The sequence below is a fragment of the Narcine bancroftii genome, chromosome 6 (assembly GCF_036971445.1).
Source record: "Narcine bancroftii isolate sNarBan1 chromosome 6, sNarBan1.hap1, whole genome shotgun sequence".
Lineage (NCBI taxonomy): Eukaryota > Metazoa > Chordata > Chondrichthyes > Torpediniformes > Narcinidae > Narcine > Narcine bancroftii.
In genome coordinates, this window is record NC_091474.1 from 211478704 (window position 1) to 211505236 (window position 26533).

A 26533-nucleotide genomic window follows, 5' to 3' on the forward strand; every position below is an offset into this window, starting at 1 on the left:
ACCATGGATCTGCGACCTTGGAAAATGCAAATGTTAAGGGCTTGTGGTTGGTGAACATAGTAAAATCTCTGCCCTCCAAAAAATAACAGAAGTATCGAATAGACAAGTAAATGGTCAAAAGCTCCTTATGAAAAGCACTGTATTTCTTCTCTACTTCATGAAGATGGCAGCTGAAGAATGCTAATAGTTTCCATTGCCTGTTGACATACTAATCATGTGCACCTCCTACGGCCATACTGGAAATGTCTATAAAAAGGGTGGTGGCTGCATTTAAAACTGGATAGCTGAGCATATTGGCCTGAATCAGCAAATCTTTCATTTTCAAGAAGGCATTGTTTCCCTCTTCAGTCCAATGGATTTTTCTGGCATTTCCGGACAGTAAATTGAAAAGATGCTTCATGATATAAGCTGCTCCTGGAAGAAACCAACTGTAAAAATTCCCAAGAATTCATGCAGGCTTTTAACTATAGCAGGTCTTGAGTACTTGGTAATGGCCTCAACTTTGAATGGCAGCAGAGTCACGCCTTCCAGAATAATCCTATGGCCAAAGAAGTCAATCATTTCTTGTCCAAAAATGCATTTATCCAGATTGATGGTCAGTCCAAACTTTTGAAGACGAATAAAATGTGTATGAAGATGTTCCAAATGTTCTTCCTTAGTCCCATTGGCCACTAAAATGTAGTCAAGGTAAATGAGGACATTGGTCATTTCCTAAAGCATCCATCACCTGTTGAAATGATTGAGTAGCATTCTTCAACCCAAACGGCATTCGTAAAAATTCGAACAACCCAAATGGGATAATTACTGGTGTTTTTGGAATCTCTTCTGGCTCTACTGGTGATAGTCTATTTTGGAGAAGATTTTCGCTCCATGCAAATTAGCCAAGAAATCCTAAATATGAGGTATCGAATAACGATCAAGGATGGTGGCATTGTTAAGCCACCTGTAATCGCCACATGGTTGCCAACCTCCATTGTTTTTGGACCATATGTAATGGAGATGCCCAGGGACTGTCGGACCTACAAATTATGCCTAGTTCCTCCATCTTGGCAAACTCTTCCTTAGCTAAGCACAGCTGCTCTGGAGGCAAGCGGCACACTTTAGCATGGATAGGAGGTCCCTTTGTACAAATGCAATGAGTAACACCGTGCTTTAAAGTGGAGGCAGAAAATTGTAGAGTAGTAATCTCAGGATAATCTTCCAACAGCTTGGAGAATTCATCTACCGGTTTACTTAATGTTTGAAGGTGCAGAGCAGGGGTATAGGCGTCTGCCAGAGGAATAGTCTGAAAAGTACTTCCATCTATTAGCCAACGCCCTTTTAAGTCGATGAGGAATGAATGAGCCCAAAGAAAATCTGCACCAAGCAAAGGTCAGTATACTACAACTATAATAAATGGCCAAGTGTAGAGTTGATTCTCAAGCATGACATTCAACTTCCTGGTGCCAAAGGTCGGAATGTTGGAACTGTTAACTGCTTGTTCAGGATCTCTGGACTTAAATGCCTGTGATCTGGCTCTTAACAGTTTCTGGATTTAAATATTTATCCAAGGCTTCTAGTTGAGGAAAAACATGAACGATTTGGTGGGGACACATTTGTCCACAGCTGTTTTGTTAAAGTCTGTAATGGTCCTGGTGTAATCATTCAGATCCTCAACAGAGTTCTTGAACACCACCCAATCCATTGACTTGATGCAGTCCTGCAACTGTTTAAAAAATGGTTACAGGCGCAGTCTAGTAGTCATGTCCCAGTGTAGTTGGTCTTGTTTTTTTGCTAATGCCTCCTGGATTGGATTTGAATTGAGATTTATGCAGCCAAATTCACAGGGAATTAACCCATCTTATATCTAAATATACCTAATTTACAATGGCCCGAAGATATTGCTCCCTCCCCATATGTTGCCCATTGAAAGCTAAAAACACTGTTTCTATAAGTATGTAATGCCAGTGCTGCCTGAATCAAAGGAAATGATTGCCCTCCACTGATGCTGAAGCTGGCAGATTCCATTGGGATATTAAGCTGCATGAATAACTCAGGGACATAGCAAAAAGGGATCAGCAGTATCTTTATAAAAGAATATTCAGCATTCTTATTGTACTAAATTGATCCAGATCTGTTATTGCCTGCTAATGTGTTAAACAGCTACCATATCTGTGGCTGCAGCTCACAAACCTTATTGATGGCATTGCACGCTTAAATATATATATAATGGTAAAGCTCCCTCATTTCCCTCTTAATCTGCCTCCTGTGTAATGATGTACAAATCCTGGTCCCAATACCTGTTTTTCATGAGCTAGTCTACAGTAGCTGGCAGCCTGTATGGGTCCTTCCGCTGCTGAGCCCTTCAGTGATCTACCTTGCCAGTAGGGCCATCTCCCGGGCTTCTTCTCACTGGGGTGGTATTCTCCCACTCTGGTATCCTGTGCCGGTCCTCTGATCCCTCGGTGCTCATATTCTCTATGGTTACTATCTAGCTATCCTGGGAATAGATCTCCATAGCTTCAAAGAAAGATGAAAAACAACAGTTGTTTAAAAGCTCTATAGGGCCTTTAGCATCACAACCGAGCAGTATGATCCCACTGAGGAGGGCTGTCTCCACTCTCTACTCTCCATTACTGCAGGAGCAGTAGTGCCAGCATTTTTTTTTACTTCATCATGATGTCCCAAGGATTGTATTCAATGAAGGAAAGTTCCCTCTTTTCAGTACACTGTCCGCTTGTGCTGCCATCTTTAAAGGGCTACATACCTGCACCCCGAGGTCCTTCTGTTTCATAAGTCTCTAATACGGCACTGTCATTAACAGAGTATATCCTGTCCTGGATCAATTTACCAGAATGCAACATTTCACACTTCTCAAATTGTACTGCATCTGTCATTCCTTAGCCCAGTTCCCCAGCTCCTCTATCCCCGGATACTTACTGACTTGCTAAGTTATTCTGGCATTTGTTTTTGTTCGAGATGTCTGATACCTGCTGCTGATTGTCACTACTAATCCAGGGGTGTCAAACTCAAATTCACAGAGGGCCAAAATTAAAAACTTGGACTAAGTCGTGGGCCAAACTAAATATTTATTGAAACTTTTCAACAATATCTGCATGCTTTCTTTTCTTTCAACATATGTAATGTTAAACTTTTTCTTATTAAAATAAATGTTTAATAATAGTTTTGGTTAAACTCTTTCCAGAAGAAGCATTAACAAATGAGAAATAAAATATTCAAAAAATAATATTTCTCTGTAGCCTTTAAGTTCCTTTTAAATGTATTTTTTTTCACAAGCCAACAAGTCAAAAAATAACTTGCTTCAATGAAAATCCAATCTTTCAACTATGAAAAGTTAACCAAAGAACATATTAATCCAAGCTTAGCTTGCTACACTATGATTTACTCTGATGCACCTGGGTCTAAACCAGAATCATGGCATCTCTTCTTAGATGCAAGTTCATCAAACTGTGGGGTCAGAGTTTGCCTCCCACCTGTCTTGAAAGGTCCTGTTTTCTGTCTTTCGTTTGGCCATTTTCCGTAAGGGGTTTATTACATGAGTTCGGCGACAGGTCGCAGATGCTAATGACAGTAAAGAGAGGAGGTGGGGGAGATTAGCGGGCTGACGGGCCGGCGCCAATGCATTTGCAAAGCATTCTGGGATTTGTAGTATTAAGCTGTGCATGCGCTAAACTGGCGCGGTGGCCAGCGGGCCAGCTCTAATATATATTTGATATGATCTTGCAGGCCAAATATAATTATATCATGCCCGCAGGCCTGAGTTTGACATGTGTGTACTAGTCTATTCCTAATTTTCTTCCTTGCAGTGTAAATCTCTATTGAATTGAATGAGCTCACAGAACCTGCACAACGTCTAACCTGGAAAAAGGTTCTTGAGTAAATTCTCAAACATGAGCAAGTGCTGGGAAAATCCCAGCAAATTCATGTTGGATTCCATGCTGAGAACTGCAAAGGTGCATAATGTCATATCCTCTTGTGGGCATCTGTCAGCATGTTCAGGACTTCTGCATTTGGATGAACGTGCGTTCATAGACTTTAGTCTCTTCCTCCAAGAAAATGCTTAAAATTTAGAAAATGAAGATGTAAACTCATCAGCATAATCCCTCTAAATCATGAATATTGATAAATGAACACAAAAGATTTAATATTCCTTGTCAACTTCATTTAATTCAAGTGATCTTCCCTATGCTTTTTAATACCCTATATTTTTCTGCTCATTTATTTTAAAGTTGCATCCTATAATTACTATACTTTAAAATTCTTTTAAAAATTAGGAAAAAGGAAAGTTAATGCCACTATGAGTGCACTGACCTTGGAAATTAACAACAGAATTCATGCAGATTAGGGGGGAAAAAAACATACATGGAGAAAAGCTCATTAAAATGCCATTGTTTGAGGAAAGCCAATGCACAATTTCTTTGAATATGAACAGAGCAATTTGATCTTTAATCAACAAAAATATCTGAACACAACCTGCTAAATGACTGGAAAATAAAAAGATGAACTGATCAGGGTGCAGATGCTACAGGTGAGACTGAGGTGGAGGTAAGGGAGGGGAAGTTACATTTAATTATGGGAGCATAGCAATAATATTCAAAGAGGAATCATCTGTTGAGCTACATTGGTGAAACAAAAATAAGGGGATGATCTTGTGGATGGGGTTGTATTACAGGCTTCTCCAATAGCCAGGTGAAATGAGAGGAGGAAATATGTAGGGGGATCCAAGAGAGCTGTAGGAATAATATGACCATAATTGTAGGCAATTTTGACTTCCTTCTTCATAACTGGGACTCTCATATTGCAAAAAGACTTGGACAGGGAAAAATTTGCTGAACATCCAGGAGTTTTCTGAAGTGGCAACACTGTCACTAGTCCAGACCCACAAAGAGCAAGAGAGTGGAGATGCAGTCCTCTCCTGGGGTCCAGTCGCCCAGTTGACTGCCATCAGCTCTGCACTTGCTATGAACTGGCCGTTGAGGGAGCCGACAGTGATTTTATTTAAGATCCCACAACCGCAGGGTCTGCACCCAAGATAGAGGTGCCTATTAATCGGCAGCAGTCACAAAATGTTGCAGACTCCGGGGATGCGGAGGACTGGAACAGGGCACCAGAGGACAGGAAGATCGCCCCCACCCCCCCGTCTGAGAAGAAGTGGAGGAAATGACCCATGGGACAGTGACCATGGCGGTGGACCAGTGAGGGGCTCTGAGACTGAGGGACCGGTACATGTGGTAGGCTGCTGGTGACTCGAGGCAAGTAACCCACGGAGGCTGTGGGCTGCTGGAGTCTGCTGTTGGGAGAAACGCACCACGCTGCAGACTGCTGGAGACTGGCTGGAGGGATGCCAGGTATCAGAACCGGGATGCGAGGAGGTTCCAAAGGTGCCGAAGGGCTCCCGACTGTGTTGGAGGTTCGGATCTGGAGCTTGGGTTGCCAATGCTTTGGACTAGATTTTGTGTGGCTGCGGAGGCTGCTGAAGTGCTCGAGGCAAATTTACAGACACTTGGTGACTTTATGGGAACTCTCTTTTGCTTCTCTCTCTTTCTGACTGTAAGAAATGTAAGAGGCGCTTAGGCATTTTCTGCCAGTGGTGAATCTATCTGCCTTGCAGCAGGCAAAAAGACATTTCATGTAATATGACACTGTTTTATTACTATGACAATAAATTGAATCTTGAAAAACTTTGTCGATAGTCCTGTAAAGGTTAAAACCTTGTGTTTTTGATTCGTAGTTAATTTTGTGCCTATCCCTTTAAGAAAAAATATTGTCTGTAGTGTTACCATAGTGACTATGACATAATATGTCATAATATCTGAGTGGACAAAGAGCTTGCATCTTATTCTTCTAAGAATTATGAAGGAGACATATGCTGGAGATACTTTTTGAATTCATCTTAATTTGACTTATTTTGTCTTAATTTTGTCTATTTCTTCTTTTACCTGTTTAAAGTTGAATATCATTATTTCTTTATACAGTATGCTTTTTTTATTCATTGTTATGAAAATCTCAGTGAAACGTTATGCAAAATGTTTATCTGTTTTATTAATGAATTAAAGCTACTTTTAGCTGCATCTACAAAGTTTGGTTTATTGGATTAATAAGATAGTAATTCAGAATATTGCCACTTTCATTTCCTTGAAGATGGCATATTTTGAAATTGGGAAATAATAGAACTTGGAAAGTGTCGTCTATATTTTGATTCAAAGAAACATTAATAATAGTGAACTTTGTTTGGAAGAAAGGCTCGTAAAATTTGTCTGAAAGAACAACTTGATTTAAATCAAGAAGCATTTAAGCTTTAACATGAAGTTCAGTTTTCTGTTAGAATATTCCAGAAGCCTCTATAAGAACATGCCTGATTATGCAGTTTGAAAGTGAGCCACGGTCAGGCCAGACACCTGTAACCCTGGAGAGATAAGATAGAGAGCTGCAGGCCTCATTAACTGATTTAAAGGTTAGTGGAACTGAAACAGATGAATGTACGTTGCAAAGCCCCACCAAGCGAAATGCTGAAGATAGAGACTCAGTCAGCAGTATCTGAAAGTTCAGGTATGAATCCTGATGATAATATTTCCAAGGTTATGAGCACAGGAAGATCTTCAAAGTCTTTAAAGACATCTAGAGCAAGTACAGCTTTGTGTGCTTCAAGTATACCAGCTAAGGTGCAAACAGACTTGGCTACTATATATACACAACGTGAGTGGTTTGAGAAAAGACATGTCTAGAAGATATGGAAGCTGAAAAGAAGAATCAGCAATTAAGGCAAGCAGCTGAAATTAAGAAACAACAATTCCAGCAAGAACAAAAATAAGATTATTGAAGAGAGAAAAGACTGGAGCTTGAGGAACAATATGCTATGAATATGGCAAAGTAAAAGCATTAGCTCAAGCTTCTGCAAGATCTATCATTCAAAGTGAGTATCCAAAAGGCTAGCACCTAACATCCCAGCAGGTCAATGGGTTGGGGGGTGGGGGGGGGGGTGGGGATCTGTACTCGACCAAGGAGTCATGGGTGACTCCGCTAGTGCTCAAATGGCAATGACCAACCGTGTGGAAAGGACAAACAACATTCAATCTATTCAGAACGTACAATATAGGAATCTTCCTGAAAGGAGAGCACTTCTAAAAGGCTCAACCATGCGAGTTGATCATACTCAACCATTGATGTTTCTTCGTGTTGCTGAAGAACCAGCGACAGGTCAAGGATCCCCATCAATGCCATCAGTTATAACACTATACCTGTGGCCCCAGTTCAAGTTCCATATGCTCCATTCACAATAAGACAACCAGTCGCAAGCCATGGTGGATAATATAATATCACTCATAGCAAAACAAAATGAAATTTCTGCTATGTTAGCACAGCAACAAGGTTCATGTGGTTTACATAAGAAGAAAATTCTAGTTTTTAATGGAGATCCATTACAATATCTGACGTTCATGAGATCCTTTAAACTTCACATTAAAAGTAATACTAAAAACATTAAAGATCATCTGTATTACCTGAAACAGTGTACTGCAGGACAGGTGAAGGAGTTCGTCCAGATCAAGGTTTTTAAAGGGCAAAAGGATTATTGTATCATCATTATGGAGATGAATATAAAATCACAAGGGCCCACGTCGACAAGATTCTTTCTTGATCATTAATAAAATCAGAGGATGCAAAGGTTTTACAAGCATATGCACTCTTTCTGAGAGGATGCAGTAATGCAATGGGAAGTAGTGTACATTTGCAAGAGCTGAATTTGCTTGTTAATTTGTCGATTATTGTAAATAAATGACCTTATAAGCTGAGGAAATTATGGAGAACCAAAGATGCAGAGATTAAAATGATTTCCGGAAGGGATGCCATTTTTGAGGATGTTGTATAATTCTTGGAATGGCATGCATATGTTTACACCATACCAGCATTTAAAAATATTAAGGATACTTCAATAGTTCCTACCAATGTAAAGAAGTCTAAATCAATGTCTCAACAGAAACCAATGGGAAGTACCTTTGTTACTGCTGTGTCAGATACAAACACAAGAAAGAAAAAGGAAAGAGTGAAAAAGATGATTAGACTGTTCAGGAAAGCTGGTTGCATTGCAAAGATAAACATGTTTCTGAAAAATGTTCACGATTGGAGAAAAAGTCATATGATGAGAAATGAACCTTTTTAAAGGAGAATGGAATATGTTTCGGTTGCTTGTGTAAAGGACACATCAGTAAAACTTGTAATAAGTGACTCAGTTGTGATATGTGCAGTTTAAAGCATCCCAGTTGAGAAGGATGTCAAACAATCTAAATCCAAGACTAAAAACACAGTCAAAGAGAATGCCTCAGCTTCGGTTCAGACAAACTGCCTTGCTTGGGCCAGTGATGAGGCTCTCTCAATAGTTCCTGTACAGGCTAAAGCTAAAAAAGGAAGCTTCATACTGAAGACCTACGCATTTCTTGATCCAGGAAGTATCACATCATTTTGTACTGTTGAATTAATGAATAAACTTAAATTTCATGGTAAAAGATCACAGATTTTGTTGAAGACAATGAATGATGAAAGGAACATTGAAACTAATATAGTTTCAGGTTTACAAATTGCTGGATGGAATTGCAGTGAATTTTGCGATCTTCCAAATGTATATACTCAGAATACTATGCCTGTGAATAAGAAGAATATTCCCTATCAGGATGATATCAAACAGTGGGAACATCTAAAAGACATATGCTTACCCAAGATTCATGCTAAAATCGAGATGTTAATTGAATTAGATGTACTGTTACGAGCCCAAAGGACCACAAAACCCAACAGCAATAGACATTCACCAAGACAAGTAGTTACTTAAACAAAAGATGTTTTTAATTATCTTTCAACATGAAAACAGAAACAAACTAACTTATCTCTATTAACTTAACTAAACCCAACTTAACCCCCTTCTAATTCTAAGCACACGTGTAAGTGATGTGTGTGTAAATGTAAGAAAAGTTCTTTGGTTCATAGTTCAATCTCACTTCTCATTCTTCCAAGTTCTCTGGTTGCAGGCAATTTTTATACTGAGAAATTTGTAGGCCAGACAATAAAATAATTACAGAACAGCATATGGTGAATTTGAAGAGAAAATTCAAAAGAAATTCTTCCTTTCATTGAGCATATACCAATGTCATGTTGGACATGATAACCAAGGGTTATGTAGAAAAGGTATCTGAAGACATCTTGGAACATAAAGATGGTAGAAAATAGTATTTACCTACATCCACAAAAAGAGAAACTATGTGCAGTATTTGATTGTGGAGCATCATTTCAAGGAGTTCCATTGAATTCTCAACTTTTATAAGGTCCAGACTTAACCAGTACATTAATAGGTGTTTTGATAAGATTTTGTAAAGAGCCTATTGTAATTGCTGCAGATATTGAGGCGATGTTTCAACAAGTGAAAGTACCATCAGAAGATCGTGATTTTCTACGATTGTTATAATGGCCTAATGATGATTACAGTAAAGATATGATTGAATACAATTAATTTATTTGGAGCAACTTCATCACTGAGTTGTGCTACTTTTGCTCTCAAGAAATGTGCTGAAGATAATGAAGATAAATTTAGTTCTCAAGTTATAACCATCATCAGAAATAATTTCTATGTGGTTTCAGAAAAAGCAGCAATAGATCTTTATCATGTGTTAAAAGAGATCTGTAAAAAGGAGGTTTCTTGCTTATGAAATGGATTAGCAACAGTCGAGATGTGTTGCCTGTTATTTCCGAGGCAGAAAGAACAAAAGAGATAAAACATCTTGACTTGTATTGTGACGTTCTAGGAGTGGAATGGTGTGTTCAATCTAATGTTTTCAAATTCAAAATTATTTTGAAAGAACGCCCTTTGATAAGAATAGGTATTCTTTTGATCTTAAGCTCAATATATAATCTTTTCGGGATATTGGCACCAGTAGTATTAATGGTCAAGAAAATTCTGCAAGAATTGTGCAGAAGAAAATTTGGATGGGATGAAACTATACCAGATTCTATCGTACAAGTTTGGATGGATTGAGAGTCTTGAAATGTTAGAAAGTTTTGAAGTCAACAGATGTTTTAAACCTACAGACTTTGGAATTGCTACATTTGCTCAGTTACACCATTTTGTGACGCAAGCAAAGGTGGTTTTGGAAATGTCAGTTATTTAGTACTGCAAAATAACCAAGAGTGAGTACATTGTGGATTTGTAATGGGAAAAGACAGAGTGGCTTCATTAAAGCCAGTCACCATACCTCAAATGGAATTGACTGCCACTACTAGGGTGAACAAAATGGATACTGTGTTAAGAAGAGAATTACAGAAAGTTAACTTGGGTGTTCGACCCTCAATTTCTTTCGCGATCGCAAGAAGAATGGCCTCAAAATCCAGAAGAGTTAAAACAATTTTTAATAGAAGATCCAAAATCCAAAACACTAATGTGAATATTATCCAAATATCTAATGAGAATTATTCGATTATTTAATTAATCTGCTATTATTCTTCATGGTTTCATTTGAAAAGGGTAGTAGCATGGATTCTTAGATTAAAAACTGTTTTTAAAACTTATCAAGAAAGAGAATCTGAAGTCTTGAAAGAGCTGTTACCTAACAGTTGATGAGTTAGTGAATGCTGAATTGGAAATAATTTGTTTTTGTCAGAGAGAGGTGTTTGATAATGAGATATCAAAATTGAAGAAGAATCTGAATGTTACAAAGGCAAGTCATGTTTACAAGCTAAATTCTATTCTTGTAAATGATATATTGAGAGTAGGAAGAAGATTGGTAAAGGCAATAATGCCCTGAAAAAGTTAATCATCCAATTATATTAGCGAATGAATTTCATATTCCTGAATTGAGTGTTCGACATATACATGAGAAAACAGGTCATGGTGATTGTAATCATGAGTTATAAGAATTGCGCCAGAAATATTGGATACAGTTGTGGACAAAAAAGGTTTCGTTCAGCGTGCGGATTAAAACCAAGACTGGTTACTTAAGTTGACCTATTACTAAAATCTGTCTTTTACAAAAAGCAGAAAGTTTTGATTTCTAATCTTATACTTACCATATTTACTTTTGTATCTGTAATAGTATTTTTTATGTATTAGTCATTAATGTCTATAATAATAATTAGGGGCCGGAATGTAAAGGTTAAAACCTTGTGATTTTGATTCTTATTAATTTTGTGCCTCTCCTTTTAAGAAAAAAATATTTTTTGCTGTGTTACCATAGTGTCTATGATATCAAATGTCATAATATCCGAGGGGACCAAGCGCTTGCAACTCATTCTTCGAAGAGTTATGAAGGGGATGTAAGCTCAAGGTACTTTTCTTTGAATTCATCTTAATTCATCTTATTTTGTCTTAATTTTGTCTATTTCTTCTTATATCTGTTTACAATTGAATATCGTTATATCATTATACAGTATGCTTTGTTTATTCAGCGTTATGAAAATCTCAATGCAAAGTTATGCAAAATGTTTATCCATTTTATCAACAAATTAAAGCTACTTTAAGCCACATCTACAAAGTTTGGTTTATTGGATTAATAAGATAGTAATTCGGAATATCATCGTTCATGTTTCCTTGAAGATGACATGTTTTGAAATTGGGAAATACTAGAACTTGCAAAGTGTCATCTATAAGTCCTACATGTCACTGGATCTGGAAACATGGAAGGTAAGTGATTGAGATGTCAACAGAGGAGCATATTGGGATCAATGACCATTATTCTATTAGACTGAAACTAGATATGGAGAAGGATAGGACTGGTCCACTAGTTAAAGTCTTCAATTGGGACAAGGCTAATATTGATGGCATTTGATAGGATCTTGCAAAGATTGTTTGGGAGAGGTTGCTTGGTTTAGTAGTTGTTGGGATCCTTGGTAAATTGGAGATGTTTAAAAAGTAAAAAAGGAAGAGTTCATCGACAGGCTATTAGAGTGAAGGCCAAGGCAAGCAAAATTAGCTAGGTGACCAGAGACATTAAGGGTCTAGTCAAAAAAAGGAAGAAAATGTTAAATATAGTCAGGTGGATCAAGTGAATTCCTTGAGGAGTATAAACAATGTAGGAGTTCAGTTATAAGGAAAATTAGGAAGCCAAAGAATGGCAGGTAAGATTGAGCAAATCCTTGAGAATAAAGGTAAAAAAGCAACTTGTGAGAGACTAGGCACCCTTAAAGATCAATGGGGTCATCTTTGTGTGTGGAGCCATAGAAAGTGGGTCAGGCCCTGGAAGCATGGGGATGGGTAAAAGTCTCTGCTTGAGGTTATCCAAGTTCATAGGCAGACCATTCAACATATTTACTGTTGATTTTCATCTTTTTTATTTTAAATTAGTTTATTCTGAAATTGAACTTTTTTTAAATGCACAATTCTCTGCAATAAGGCGAGGATTTCTGACCGTTTATCTGTGTGGTGAATGTCTGCCAAGCTGCCTGTCTCCTCTCTAGCAAGCCTTGCTGTACTAACATTGGCTGTGCATTATCTCTCCTGTTAAGAACACTCCCCTTGGATAGAACTGTACATGCATCTATTGTCTTTCATTATTGTACCATGAGTTTCTGCTAATAAAAGCCATGATTATTGTTTGACCACATCGTCTTTGTCTACTTCATCAACTGGCACTTCACTCTGGTTAGAAACTTTTAAAGATATTACCTTTAGAAAAATCAGCATTGTGCTATATAACATGAAAAATTTGTCATCTAATATCAAATCTTCTGTGCCCCATGATTAGACAGGCTCAGGGTCATGAGCATCTTGTTTGCACCTTCCTTTCTGATCACATTAATAAATAGAATATTAATGTGTTTTTGAAAATTCCAAAAAAGTATTTATAATGTTTTTTTTCTTTATTTAATGTTCATGCAGTAATTATTGTGATAAAAGGTCAATTGATATAAACTTATTCTACCAGTCTGACTTTTTAATTGGATAAATCCAACATTTTAAAAAGTGATTGGTTTCAGTCAATCATGAGTAGATCAGGCTAGGAGCAAAGGAAAGGATCGGTCCTGGAGTCTCCATGTTGATGCAATCACAAAGAAGGCTCACCAGCAGCTATACTTTGTGAGGGGTCTGAGGAGAGTCGGTTTGTCACTGAACACTCTCGTAAACTTCTAAAGCTATACCATAGAGAGCATTCTAGCTGGTTGCATCACTGCCTGGTATGGAGGAGCCAACTCTCAGGACAAGAATAAACTCCAGAGGGTTGTTAACACCACAGGCACCAAACCACTCAATCGAGGATATCTATAAGAGGTGATGTCTTAAAAAAGCAGCCTCTAACCTCAAAGACCCACCACCCTCCCCCCACCCAGGCCACACCCTCTTCTTTCTACTACCATCAGGAAAAGATACAGGAGCCTAAAGATGAGCATTCAACACCACAAGAACAGCTTCTTCCCTGCTGCCATCTGATTCCTGAAGAATCAACGAAGCAAAAACACTGCCTTACTTTTCGTGCATTATTTTTATTTTTATAGCAATGTCATAAGATATTAATCGGCATGTTTGTACGATGATGCTGCTGAAGAACACCGAATTTCATGATTTGTTCATGATAATAAATTCTCATTCTGAAGCTTAGTATACCTCAAAATTTACAAAGCAGTTTCTCAGCAAATGTGCCTTACAGATGTAAACTTGTGGGACAAGCTGCCATCTAGTGAAAGAAATACACCAGAAAGAATTCTACCGTGGCTACGTTAAATATAAAGTTGGCTAAAGGTTGTGATTTTAATGAATAAATGAATAGGAAAAGAGAACTACCTCGGAACTGAGCAACTTCATTTACATCTTTATTGATCATTCCAGAACAAAGTACATATTGTCAGCTGGACTGCTCCAGGCAGCTGAACATCAGGCCGCTCAAAGGTCAAACATCTGCATTGGCTGATCTGGGAAAGCTAGGTCCATTTGATATCCATGGGACATATTCAAACTTCATACTTTAGGCTTTCAATTTTTCCCTGAAAGGTTTTAATAATGAACACAATATTGAATATTGAAACTGCCATCAGAGGCCCCTATATTTTATAAAACCCCCAAAAAACCCAATGCAGCTCCTATCTGTTAGATTCCCTTTCCATGGATACTACCTGACTTTCTGTATTCTTCCAGCATTTTTTGGATTTGTCCCATCTGAGTTAAACTTGATGAACAACACCACTAATTGGCTGAACCTGACGCAGGTCAAGAATGCAGCATTGATCGGCCATCTTGAATCCAACCCATCTGGTAGAGGGTTAAAATATCTGTTGTCTCAAGTAATGTGTTCCTCTGAAAGTTTAAGGTACAGAAATTAAAGCTATCAAAAGAATTGAATTGGGCAATGGTGACTGATCCAGCTTTTGCCCAGCTACTCTCTCCAGTTCTGTTTGCCCCTTCTGATTTCACAGCAGTGATCAGGCTATAGTTGCAACTACTTACTAGCTGTACAGTAACAGCAATTATGGAAAGCCTACACTTTTAGAAGTCTTCTCTAAATTGAAAATATTAAAATCCATAGCCAATGAATCATTGCCTTAGTATGATTGAAAGTTTATTTGAAGAAAATCTAGTTTCTTTGTAGATTAATTGTTCTTTACGGCAAATCTTTGAGGCATTGTTTTTTTTTAAATCAGTTTCTAGATTATGTCAATACTATTGTAACACCTTAAAGAATTTATTTAATGTTTGAATTTACTGCAGCTTTTATTTAATTCAGGCTTGTTTCTTTGGTTCCTTGTTTATAGTGGAAAACCACCACTGAGCTACTAGGAATTTTCCCTCCCACCCTACTCATTCTCAACCAAATCCCACAATAAAAGGAGATTTTAAGTTCCATTCAATAGATAAATATTGCAAATTTTAAACATTCCCAACAAATATTCATGATTTTTTTGAAAAAAAATATAATTAGAATAAATGCAGATTTTTTAAAAAAATTGATGAATTCAATAACAATCACAGATGAACAGAAACCGTTTTCAGTTTCTCATAAACCTCTTACTTAATAATGGGCTATAAACTTGTGTGTCAAGGACATTCCTCAAGCAGTTAAATATTGGGAGAACTACTCATTACTGTGTTTCCACCCTCATTCCCCAGATATTCACCCCATCCCTCACCAGTTTGAAACAAAACTAGCTTGTTGCAACATTGCTGTGAGATGAGGTTACAATAATTATTAAGACCGCCTATTTTCATCTCAGCAATATTGATGACTCGAGTCATGATACAACTTATATATTACTGAAACCCTTATTCATTTCTTGGTTATCAGTCTGCTCGTTACATCTTTAGGCTCTACTCTCCCATTAGACCTGGTCAACCTCCCACGTTCTACTTTCTGCACATCCTGATGTCATTTAAACTCTGACCGCTCAATCCCAATGGAGTCACATGAAGCAGCACATTCTAAAGTTATGAGTGAAAATAAACTGCCCTTCCCCCATAAACATATCTACCTGGGTTTCTTCACCCTCAGTTAACCTTTCCTTTCCCCTCTTCTAACTGGTTCCATCTGCCCATCATCCATCTCTTATCTGGTTCCACCTATCACCAAGCGGCCTCTCTCTCTCTCTCTCTCTCTCTCTCTCTACCCTTCTGCCTTTCCTTCCCCACCGGCTTCTCTGGCAATTTTTTTTTAACTATCATACATCAGTTGAGACTTGATCAAGAGTTCTGGCTCAAAACATCAACATTTCTTTTTCTCCCACCCACTGAGTTCCTCCAGCAGATTGTTTTGTGCTCCAAATTCCAGCACATGCAGTCATGTATCTCCTTATCACCGACTCAGTTTTAATACTCCTTGCTCCCTCTTATCCAACTGACTCCACCTGTCAATATCCCCTCACCAGGTTGCACCAAACACTAACAAACTTCTATTTCATCCCTCCCTCTAACTCCTACTTACTAGCTATATTCCTTCTACTCTCTGTCCTTATGCAAGGTCTCAACTCAAAACACTGACCATTGCTTTTGTCTCCATAGATGCTGATTCATTGAATTCTTCATCAAAATTAAACATTTCCCTTTTTCTTGCATTACATTGAAGCAGCCACCTATCTGCCCAGTATATTATCTCCTTCAAGTCTACTACCATTTTCTTCACAACTTAGACCACCTCCAGATTCTGTAAAACTCCACATTTGTAAGTTGTCTGTTGAACCATCCAAATTGCTAATGAATATTAAGAAAAGCAGTAGGTCAGGTAGCGATCACTGAGGAACTCCACCATAGATCTTACTCCAGTCCAGTCCAAGAAATGACTTTTCATCATTGACCTTGGTGTCACATAAATAGGCAATTCTCTCTTCTTGATGCTTTAGCCTTTTTCACTGCATAGCCTTCAATCTTGAAGTTTAACCCTGTTATATGTTACCTTATTGCTTGCCTTGAGAAGTCAACAAATGTTTCTCACTGCCTCTTACTTGATCAAAATACCTGTCTAAGTCATTGAACACAATTTGCCTTTGATAAATCCATGCTGGCTTTCTTTAATCAGATAGTGTAACTGTGTATTGACGTGAGAGGATGGGGGGGGTGAGACGAAGGCTTGTTGTTGCTTGGTGCAACCGGATGAGGGAGAAGGATTGTGGAGATGGAGCCAGTTGGACAAGGGGAAAGGATTGCTGAAAGAGAAGCTGAGCATGTGAAAGGAGACATAAGAGACCTCAGATGCTGAACTCTGGAACATAAAACAATCTGATGGAGGAACTCAATCCTGTCCTTACTTCAGGGCCAGCCTTAGGAGTTGCGGGGCCCGAATTGGAAACATTTTTTTGTGGGGGCCCAGGTTCACAGTCAAGGTCGGTAGAATCGTAGAAATGTAAATAAAGTTTATTATCGGCTTTATATCTGTATGGTAGGATGGAAAGCAATCAAAATGTGCGATTAAAAAGTGCACGTGAGTTAAATGTAAATAGTATAAACCAGGGATTGTCAACCTTTATCTTTCCACTCACGCACACTTTAAGTAATCCCTATGCTCTGTGATTAGTAAGGGATGGCTTAAGGTGGGATGTGGGTGGGAAGGGAAGGTTGAGAATCACTGCTCCAGACCTAATTGTTACTGAAATATTTTGCTTGAGAAAAATTGTCATTGGCCCATTTCCTTTGGAGTTATGAAGCCATGCACATAATGAGTCAATTAGGTATAATTATAAGAATAGTTTTCAAACTTTTTCTTTCCACCCACATACCACGTTAAGCAATCCTTTACTAATCATAGAGCACCTATGGCATAGGGAATACAAAGTGGTATGTGAGTGGAAAGAAAAAGGTTGAGAATTACTGGTATAAACAAACAATTTTAAGAAAATTAAAATTGTTGTTGTTCTCTATAAAACCTGCAATGTGGTGTTAGGTGTATGTTGCAATGTGTGGTGTGTATTTGACAAGATTAGAGAAGATATTACCCTAGCACAGGGGCCCTCTTAGACACTGGGAGCAACTGGTCCAATGGTTTAAAGGCGGCCCTGCCTTACTTGACCAAGTAACTGTTAATTATCATTGTTTTAGAACTTTCTCCATCTCTGTGATTTAACCAACTGATGTGTGGTTACAAGCTATATTCCTCCACTTTTTATTTGAATAAGGTGTAGCATGTGCAATTTTCCAGTCCTTCGTCCACACCCATACCAGTATAGATGTTTGGATGATTATAGCAAGAGCTTTGGCCATCCAAATAGGAAAGTAGAATATCAATGCATCATCTTAGACAAGAAGTGCCTCCCACAATGTTGAAATCCACATATTCAACAAAAACTAAACACAGAAAGTCATTGATGGTACTTTCCAGTCTTATGACTGACATTTAAACTGAATATTCTGCTGTTTGAGGGACTGTAGGAGTGTAGCAGTCAAAATGTAGCTCACAACTCATTTTACTGAAACATTATTTACTTGGTCATTTATTTCAAGGAGTATTTTGTGTATATAAATTAGCTGGCAGATCTCCTCACAAAATGAAAATATGTACATCTCAAAGAACTTCATTTGCCATCAACCACTTTAGGAAATTCTGGGGACAGTAAAAATACCAGTTATTTTCTTTTTTTTTGTCAATGCATCAATTATTCAAGCTCTGAACTGTTTTTCAATAATAATTTATTTGGGGAAGCAGCCCCAATTTCTATCTAAGGTTCCCTTACACATAGATAATATTTTGATATTTGTTGTTTTTAAGGACTAAAATTTTTTTTTAAATAGAAAATTCTGCAAATGCTCAGCAGATCGGGGAGCGCTTCTGGTCAAAGCCCATTTTGTCAGTATTGTATCACCTGTGTTTATGAGAGGACAGCTAGGCTGGGAAATAACTTCTTCCCGCAGGCAGTGAGACTGTTGAACAATCCTAGAAACACGTACATTGTTTTTATATCATTTATTTTGGATATTTCAGATCGCTAGGTATACACATTGTTTGTGTGGAGGGTGTACAAGTGCACTATGTATGGTTCAGTGATGTGTTGTTTCATCGGATTGTATACATGTAAATGTACAATCAGATGACAAGAACTTGAGCATGTTCAAGCAATAACAGAGTAGTTAACTTATCATTAATAAGAAAAATAATGGAATTTATTCAAAATAATATGGAAAATTGATAAGCAAACATGGATCTAAAATGGAAAATTCTAGCTTGACTAGGTTAACTCTTTGAAAACCTATTGGGTTTTCTAAAGAGGTAACAAAGTGCAAACAAGGTAATTGCATCAAAGCAATATATCCAAATTTTCAAAAGCCATAGGGCACAGAAACAGGCCTTACTTCTCAGCATGTCTATGCTGACCATTAAGAACCTATCTATCAATTCCACTTACCACGACTTGACCCTAGTCTTCTTTGCCTTGGCAGTACACGTACTCATTGAAATACATCTTATATGCTATGAGAGACCATGTGTTTACTACCAGCTCTCACAATGTATTCCAGATTGCAACTACCTTCTAGATAAGAACAAATTCTTCCTCAGATCCTCTCTAAACCATTTGGCCCTAAACCAATGCCCTCTATTTTTAGATATCTCTGCTATGGGGAAAAGTCTACTACCATCTACCCTATCTATGGACCTCATAATTTTGAGTACTTCCTTCAGGTCCTTCCTTAGCCTCCTCCTCCTCAACAAAAAAAAAACCCTTCTTATCTAATTTTTCCTTGTAACAGAAACATTCTGTCCCATGCAACATCATGGTGAACTTCCTCTTTACCCTTTCCAGTGCAATCAAGTCTTACCTATGGTGTAGCAAACAGATTGTTGTACACTGTACTCCAGCTCTAGATTAACTGTAACTCTAGTTTTATAAAGTTTGTACCATAACTTCCTTGCTCTTCATGTGTTAGCTGATGAAGAGAAGATCCCAGATGCTTTGTTTATCACCTTATCTACTTTTAGGATCCTGGACATGTATACTAAGTTTCCTCTGTTCTTTAATGCTCCCTTGGGCCCTATTATTAATTATGCAAGCCCTACAGTGATTATGTCACCTTCTCACCATTTTTCATTACTCTAACCACCCAACCAGTCCTTAAAAAAAAATCCAGGAAGACAGTCATGGAATAATTAGTCAAACAGATAGCTACCAGGCTAAGAATTGGAAAACAAAGAACACTTTCAGATGATAACTATTCAGAAAGTGGGAAGTGAGGTTTGTACAAAGTGGTTTAGAGCAAGTAAACAGTTTCTGTGAAATGTAGTCACTTTCATAATAACGTAGATGGAATACATGCATTTAAGGGAAAGATAGATAAGGAGATGAAGGGAGAAGAAATCTTGCAGATAATGATGGAGCACAAAGACCAACGGGTTGGTTGGATGAAATGGCTGGTGTCTGTGCAAATGCTCAATCAAATTCCATGCAGAATACAGCAGTGTCCTATTGAGAGAAATAAATAACATCTATTTCCTTTTTACAGTCTGATACTGTCAATTATGTTTTATGCTGATGACATCAAAAACAGATTTTCTCATATACCAATGCTCATACGAATTTAAGATTGTTCCAGTGAGCCATATAATTCAAATCCAAGCCCATAACAGATGGTGAGAAATTCCCACAATGGCTTAATGGTTATGTTCATACTTTTAGTTTAAAAAAATCTTGTGGAGTTTGTACCTTCTTCCCGTATCTGTATGGAATTCCTGCGGGTACTCCAGTTTCCTAACACCTTTCAAAAATGTACAGGGTTACTTAGTTAATTGGTGTATTGGGTGGCACGGACTCATGGGCCAGAAGGGCCTATGCTGTATGTCAAAATTTGTAGATGGAACTACTTAACATATATATAACAATTACAGCACGGAAACAGGCCATTAGGCCCTTCTAGTCCACACCGAACCAAACACCCCTTTCTAGTCCCACCTCCCTGCACAATGCCCATAACCCTCCATCTTCTTCTCATCCATATACCTGTGTCAGCTAAGAACATAATCTCAGCTCAATAACTGATGTCTCTGAAATGCTTCAACAGGAGCTTTAGTTATACCTGCAAAGCTTTGAGGTAAAAATACTTTTCTCTCTTCTTTGTGAAAGATACAGGCTGTTGAAAGGGTTTCCTTAAGCCCCTTTTACACTTGCATCCCAGTAAATCAGCCATTCAGTGCCCCGGTTAGGAATAGCATTTTTGCTGTCCACACTTGGCCACTCTTAACTGGGACACTGCATGCTTTCACACTTACAATCAGCCATTCCTGAGGATAGGACGGTTCTACCTTCAATTGGAAGTGCCCGAATGCAATTCTCAGTTTCATACTTGGCCAATTGCAATGCCAGAATCCGCAGATGCCAGGAATTTCAGTAGGGGTCGAGGCGGTCTATCCCTGACATGAGATGATGTGATTTCGTGCCAGCGTTCAGACAATTTTGCTTCACAATTGACCCTTTTTCAGCTGATTGCCTGTTAATTCCTGGGACCACTTGCAAGTGTGAAAGGGTGTACAGACATTGATGTTCTTCCAGATTTATTGTATTTTCAAGTTTCATAAAAATTCAGTGAGTAGCTCCATTAGAAATACTATCCCATTGATGTGAAACAGATGAATAATGTAAATTAGTAACTAGAGTGAAATGTTAACAATTGCTTCAAAACGTTTTCAAGCAACATGTCCTGTTGGTAAGAAATTTAGCATGTCAGTGTACAGTTGAGCACAAATAGCTGCTAAGTAGTGGACAATTCAATGCATATGTTATTATTGTGTAAAATTCCCAGCAAACTATGATATATTAAAAAAAATCCGTGGTTATGAATTGCTGTAAGTTGACAGCTGATTTAAACACACATTGGTTAGCATATGTCCCTGTCCATGACCCTGTGAATTCCAAGAAAGTCTTGTAAATGCCATTAACTGCAGTGTTGAGAGCTAGAACTTCAGTAGGGGAAGGACTATAGAATCTTTTGTTCCCATAATTGTACCCAATCTTGCCCATCCAAGAAGGTAGCAACTGTCTCATTCTTCCTTCCTGCCATTGAATAGTTATTCAACACTTTTATAGTTTTTGTTTATATCTTTCCTTTGCCTTTCTTTCTTTCTCTGTAAAAATTTTGATTCAGAAATGCCTTTATTGGGAATGTGGCAAATGCATAGACTAGACTATAGGGAACACAAGGTCAGTCAGCCACATAACAATCAACATTGATTGAAAATATCTGGTTTTTGGTTGTTTACCAATTGCAATCAAGAAAAACAAGACAAAGAATATAAATATCATCCAGGCTTTAATTTTTTAAAAAATCACATTTAACCATCGCTGATGGTTAGACAATTTACAAGTTGGTCATTGGTCATCTCATGCAGTTGTATATTGGTTGTTGGAACACTTTTGAGAAATGAATCAAACCACCTTTGACATCTTTAATTATTTTTTGAACATGGCCTCATTGTAATTATTTTCCAATTTAAGAAGGAAATAGGACTTGCAGCAAACAGTGAAATGGAGAGTCCATTTCCATGGAAATGTATAGTCCATATGAGATTAGCTGCAGACAACAGAGAGACTGCTGGGCACCAACAATGGCTTAGAGTTCTTTTAAATGACATAAAGGCAGAGTATTATTTAAGTCATGATAAACTGGTAAAAAATTGCTGTACAAAGAGTTCTGTCAAACTGGGATTGAAAGATTGGCTCCTAAAAGTGAAATGACAGGGAAGAACATAAAGCAATAAGCCAGGGTTAAATAAGGAAATGGAAGAAATGGCTGGAAATAATTAGTCACTTTGAATAAAGTGAGATGAAGGCAAATGTCTTCATGTTAATTTGTGTGACAGCGCTTGACGTCCTGCTTTGCGGAAACTGCCAAAATGTTTGGCCTGGAAGTCAGCCTGAAGAAAACTGAGGTCCTCCATCAGCGAGCTCCCCACCATGATTATCAGCCCCCCCACATCTCCATCGGGCACACAAAACTCAAAACGGTCAACCAGTTTACCTATCTCGGCTGCACCATTTCATCAGATGCAAGGATCGACAATGAGATAGACAACAGACTCGCCAAGGCAAATAGCGCCTTTGGAAGACTACACAAAAGAGTCTGGAAAAACAACCAACTGAAAAACCTCACAAAGATAAGCGTATACAGAGCCGTTGTCATACCCACACTCCTGTTCGGCTCCGAATCATGGGTCCTCTACCGGCACCACCTACGGCTCCTAGAACGCTTCCACCAGCGTTGTCTCCGCTCCATCCTCAACATCCATTGGAGCGCTTACATCCCTAGCGTCGAAGTACTCGAGATGGCAGAGGTCGACAGCATCGAGTCCACGCTGCTGAAGATCCAGCTGCGCTGGATGGGTCACGTCTCCAGAATGGAGGACCATCGCCTTCCCAAGATCGTGTTATATGGCGAGCTCTCCACTGGCCACCGTGACAGAGGTGCACCAAAGAAAAGGTACAAGGACTGCCTAAAGAAATCTCTTGGTGCCTGCCACATTGACCACCGCCAGTGGGCTGATAATGCCTCAAACCGTGCATCTTGGCGCCTCACAGTTTGGCGGGCAGCAACCTCCTTTGAAGAAGACCGCAGAGCCTACCTCACTGACAAAAGGCAAAGGAGGAAAAACCCAACACCCAACCCCAACCAACCAATTTTCCCCTGCAACCGCTGCAATCGTGTCTGCCTGTCCCGCATCGGACTTGTCAGCCACAAACGAGCCTGCAGCTGACGTGGACTTTTTACCCCCTCCATAAATCTTCGTCCGCGAAGCCAAGCCAAAGAAGAAGAAAATACAAATGATATTGTGGATAGTGGGGTTGACTGAGGGGATGGACGGGGTGGGGGTTGAGGGTCTTATTTTAAGGGAAATGTGGTTTGGATGAGAATATTTAATCTCCACAGCCTGTCCAGAAAACTCTCCATCTACCTTCAAAGATGTGGTTGTCTCAAAATATATTCATTATTCAAACCTAAACCCTTTCACCCTTAATTTGGTCTGCACTAAGTTCATCCAGCAAACTTCAAATTCAAAATAGTCATTTGTTTCTTTCTAATTCTTCCATGGCTTAAAACAAACTGCTGGAGGATCTCAGTAGGTTGAACAGCATCTGTAAGGGGAGGGAGGGAGGAGGGAATATTGTTGATGTTTCTGCTTGAGACACTGCATCAAGACTGAAGGTGAGAGGGAAGATAGCCAATATAATGAGGGGAGTGGTGAGACAAGGACTAGTCAGGGTCAGATTGGTCGAGGTGAAGGATGACAGGCAGATGGAGCTGTGGAGGAGGGGAAAGGAGTGGAGTTGGAAGACAAAGGCAGCTGAGTAATAGATGGAAGTAGATAAAGACAAAAAAGAATATTTGGAGTCTGGTAGGGTGAGGGGGGGTTGATGAAGGGAAACACAAAAGGCTAAGAATGCTGGAATCTGATTAGTAAGGAAGCTGGAAATGGGAACCATTCAGGGAGAGGGGGGCAGATTGAACCAGAGTCTAGGACGAGAGAGCACAAGTTTAAAGATGCAGAAAAATTTCTTTAGCCGGAGGGCTGTGATTCTGTGGAACTTGCTGCCAGAGGCAGCTGTAGAAGTGAGGTCTTTGAGTGTATTTAAGGTAGAAATTGACAGGTATTTGATCTGTCAGGGCATCAAGGATTATGAGAAGAAGACCAGGGAGTGGGGCTGAGTGGGAGGATAGATCAGCTCATGATAAAATGGCGGAGCAGACTTAATGGGCTGATTGGCCTACATCTGCTCCTATATGTTGCAATCTTGTGATATGGGGAGGGAATTCAGTAATTAAATGTGTGAGTAGCAAGTGGATAGAAAGGAGGGTTTAAAAGGGGTGATGGAGGTGATGGGAAAGGATTCAAGAATGGAAGAATTGAAGATAGATCAGAAGGAGAGCAAAAGAGGAACATAGGAGGTAAGGGTTATCTAAAATCGGAAAATTCAACGTTAATACCACCGGGCTATAGACCACCCAGTCAGAAGATGAGATGATGGTCCTCTCCTTTGCATTGGGCCTCACACTGGCAATGGAGAAGGGCAAGTGGGAAAGGGAAGAGGAGTTGAAATGGCATGCTGTTGCCAAACAACAATTTTGTGAAATATTCATGATAAATTCTGATTCTGAACTGGGCACCCCAGATAGCCATTGCATACAGAGTGCAGGAGCTTTGCAAATTGTTCAAAGTTCAAATTTATTGTCAGAGTACATACATGGCAAGACATACAACCCTGAGATCTTTTTATCTGTGGGCCAGGCAGAATTTCTACTTATTGGTAGTGTAAACAGTACTCAAGAAAAAGATACATATACAAGAGAGAAATATAAATAAAGGTCTTGTAAGCACACTGACTGTGCAAATACAGAAAAAAATATTCAGAAATAAATAACATGCAAAGATTGCTGCTGCTCTTCTACAGCAGTGTTCGATGTGTCGATAGGAGAGTTTTGCCTGTGATGTACTGGGCTGCGTCCACTACCTCATGCAGGGCTTTCTGCTCAGAGGTATTGATGTCCCCATACCAGGTCATGATGGAGCTGGTCAGCACATTTTCCATTACACATCTGTAGAAGTTTGCCAAGGTTTCCAATGTCATACCTAACTTCAGCAAACTCCTTAAGAAGTAGAGGTGCTGATGTGCTTTCTTCATGATGGCATTAATATGTTGGGTCACTCAGAGAAAGCTACATCAGGAGCACCAAATGTGATAGTCAAAGATAGAAAAGGTGCACATGAATCTTTGCCTCACCTTGAAATACTGTTCAGGTCTCTAAATGGTGGTGAGCAAGACATCTAAGAACAAGTTTTGCATGGGGAAATGCTGGGGATCAGGGAGTAGTGGGTGGGTAGATTTGAGTGGACCAGAGTATCGTAGAATGAGTGGTCCCTGCAGAAGGCAGAAGGAGGTGGGAGGTGGGAGGGGAAGATGTGGCTAATGATGGGATCCCATTGCAGTTGGTTGAAATAATGAAGGATGATATGCTGGAAATGGAGGCTGGTGGAGTGAAAGGTGAGGCTGAGGAGGAATCTACATTCTCAGTCCTGATGCATGGTCTCAAGTACTCCTCTGCCTCTCCTCTTAATACTGGCTATCTTTACTCTCCACTCTCAGTCTGGATACACAGACTCTGCCCAAAATATCAATAATTCCATTCCCCACACAGTTGCTATTTGCCCTATGGAGTTCCATCATCTTTGTCTCCACTTCCATGGCTTATTCCCCTCCCACTCAAAGTCTGCAACCTCCATGGAGCTACAAGGAAGACATTGAATTTCAATTCTAATTCTTAATCTCTGGAAATCTTTCTGCAAATCATTCTTGCACTCCCTCACTCACATGATGAATCCCCTCTCCACTCCTCACCATTTAAAATGGATTTTCTCACCAGTTATGGCGGACCGAGCGGCCACACAACTGAACAGGCAGAATTGCCGCACTGAGCAGCTGGCACAGAATGGTGCGGGCTTCCCTTCTTTGCCTAGGAGAAGCCGCATTTGCAGAACCATGGGGGTTGACGGAGCACATCGCTTCCCTGCTGGCATGTTGCCAGAGACACAAAGTGTCCTGACATCACTCCTGACATCACTCCCCTTTATGAAGTGCGCTTACTTCACTCCCCTTTATGAAGCATGCTGACATCACTCCCCTTTGTGAAGCGTGCTGACATCATTCCCCTTTATGAAGCACACTGACATCACTCCCCTTTGTGAAGCGTGCTGACATCACTCCCCTTTATGAAGCGTTCTGACATCACTCCCTTTATGAAGCACGCTGACATCACTCCCCTTTATGAAGCGTGCTGACATCACTCCTTTATGAAGCACGCTGACATCACTCCCCTTTATGAAGCACGCTGACATCACTCCCCTTTATGAAGCGTGTTGACATCACTCCCCTTTATGAAGCACGCTGACATCACTCCCCTTTATGAAGCACGCTGACATCACTCCCCTTTATGAAGCGTGCTGACATCACTCCCCTTTATGAAGCGTGCTGACATCACTCCTTTATGAAGCACGCTGACATCACTCCCCTTTATGAAGCACGCTGACATCACTCCCCTTTATGAAGCGTGTTGACATCACTCCCCTTTATGAAGCACGCTGACATCACTCCCCTTTATGAAGCACGCTGA

The 26533-nt window shown here is 39.3% G+C and overlaps 1 protein-coding gene across 4 annotated transcripts in view; it reads right to left on the reverse strand.

Moving 5' to 3' along the window:
- bckdhb (branched chain keto acid dehydrogenase E1 subunit beta) overlaps positions 1–26533 on the reverse strand; it is a 231248-nt gene that overhangs the window by 11746 nt on the left and 192969 nt on the right. Inside the window, exon 10 of one of the 4 annotated variants that reach the window (XM_069887394.1) lies at positions 13759–13953. The exons of the other annotated variants lie outside the window; for them this stretch is intronic. Coding sequence (XP_069743495.1) covers positions 13921–13953 — 33 coding nt within the window. The 3' untranslated portion in view covers positions 13759–13920. Of the gene's footprint in view, positions 1–13758; positions 13954–26533 lie in introns of those variants that run through there. 4 annotated transcript variants of the gene reach the window in all.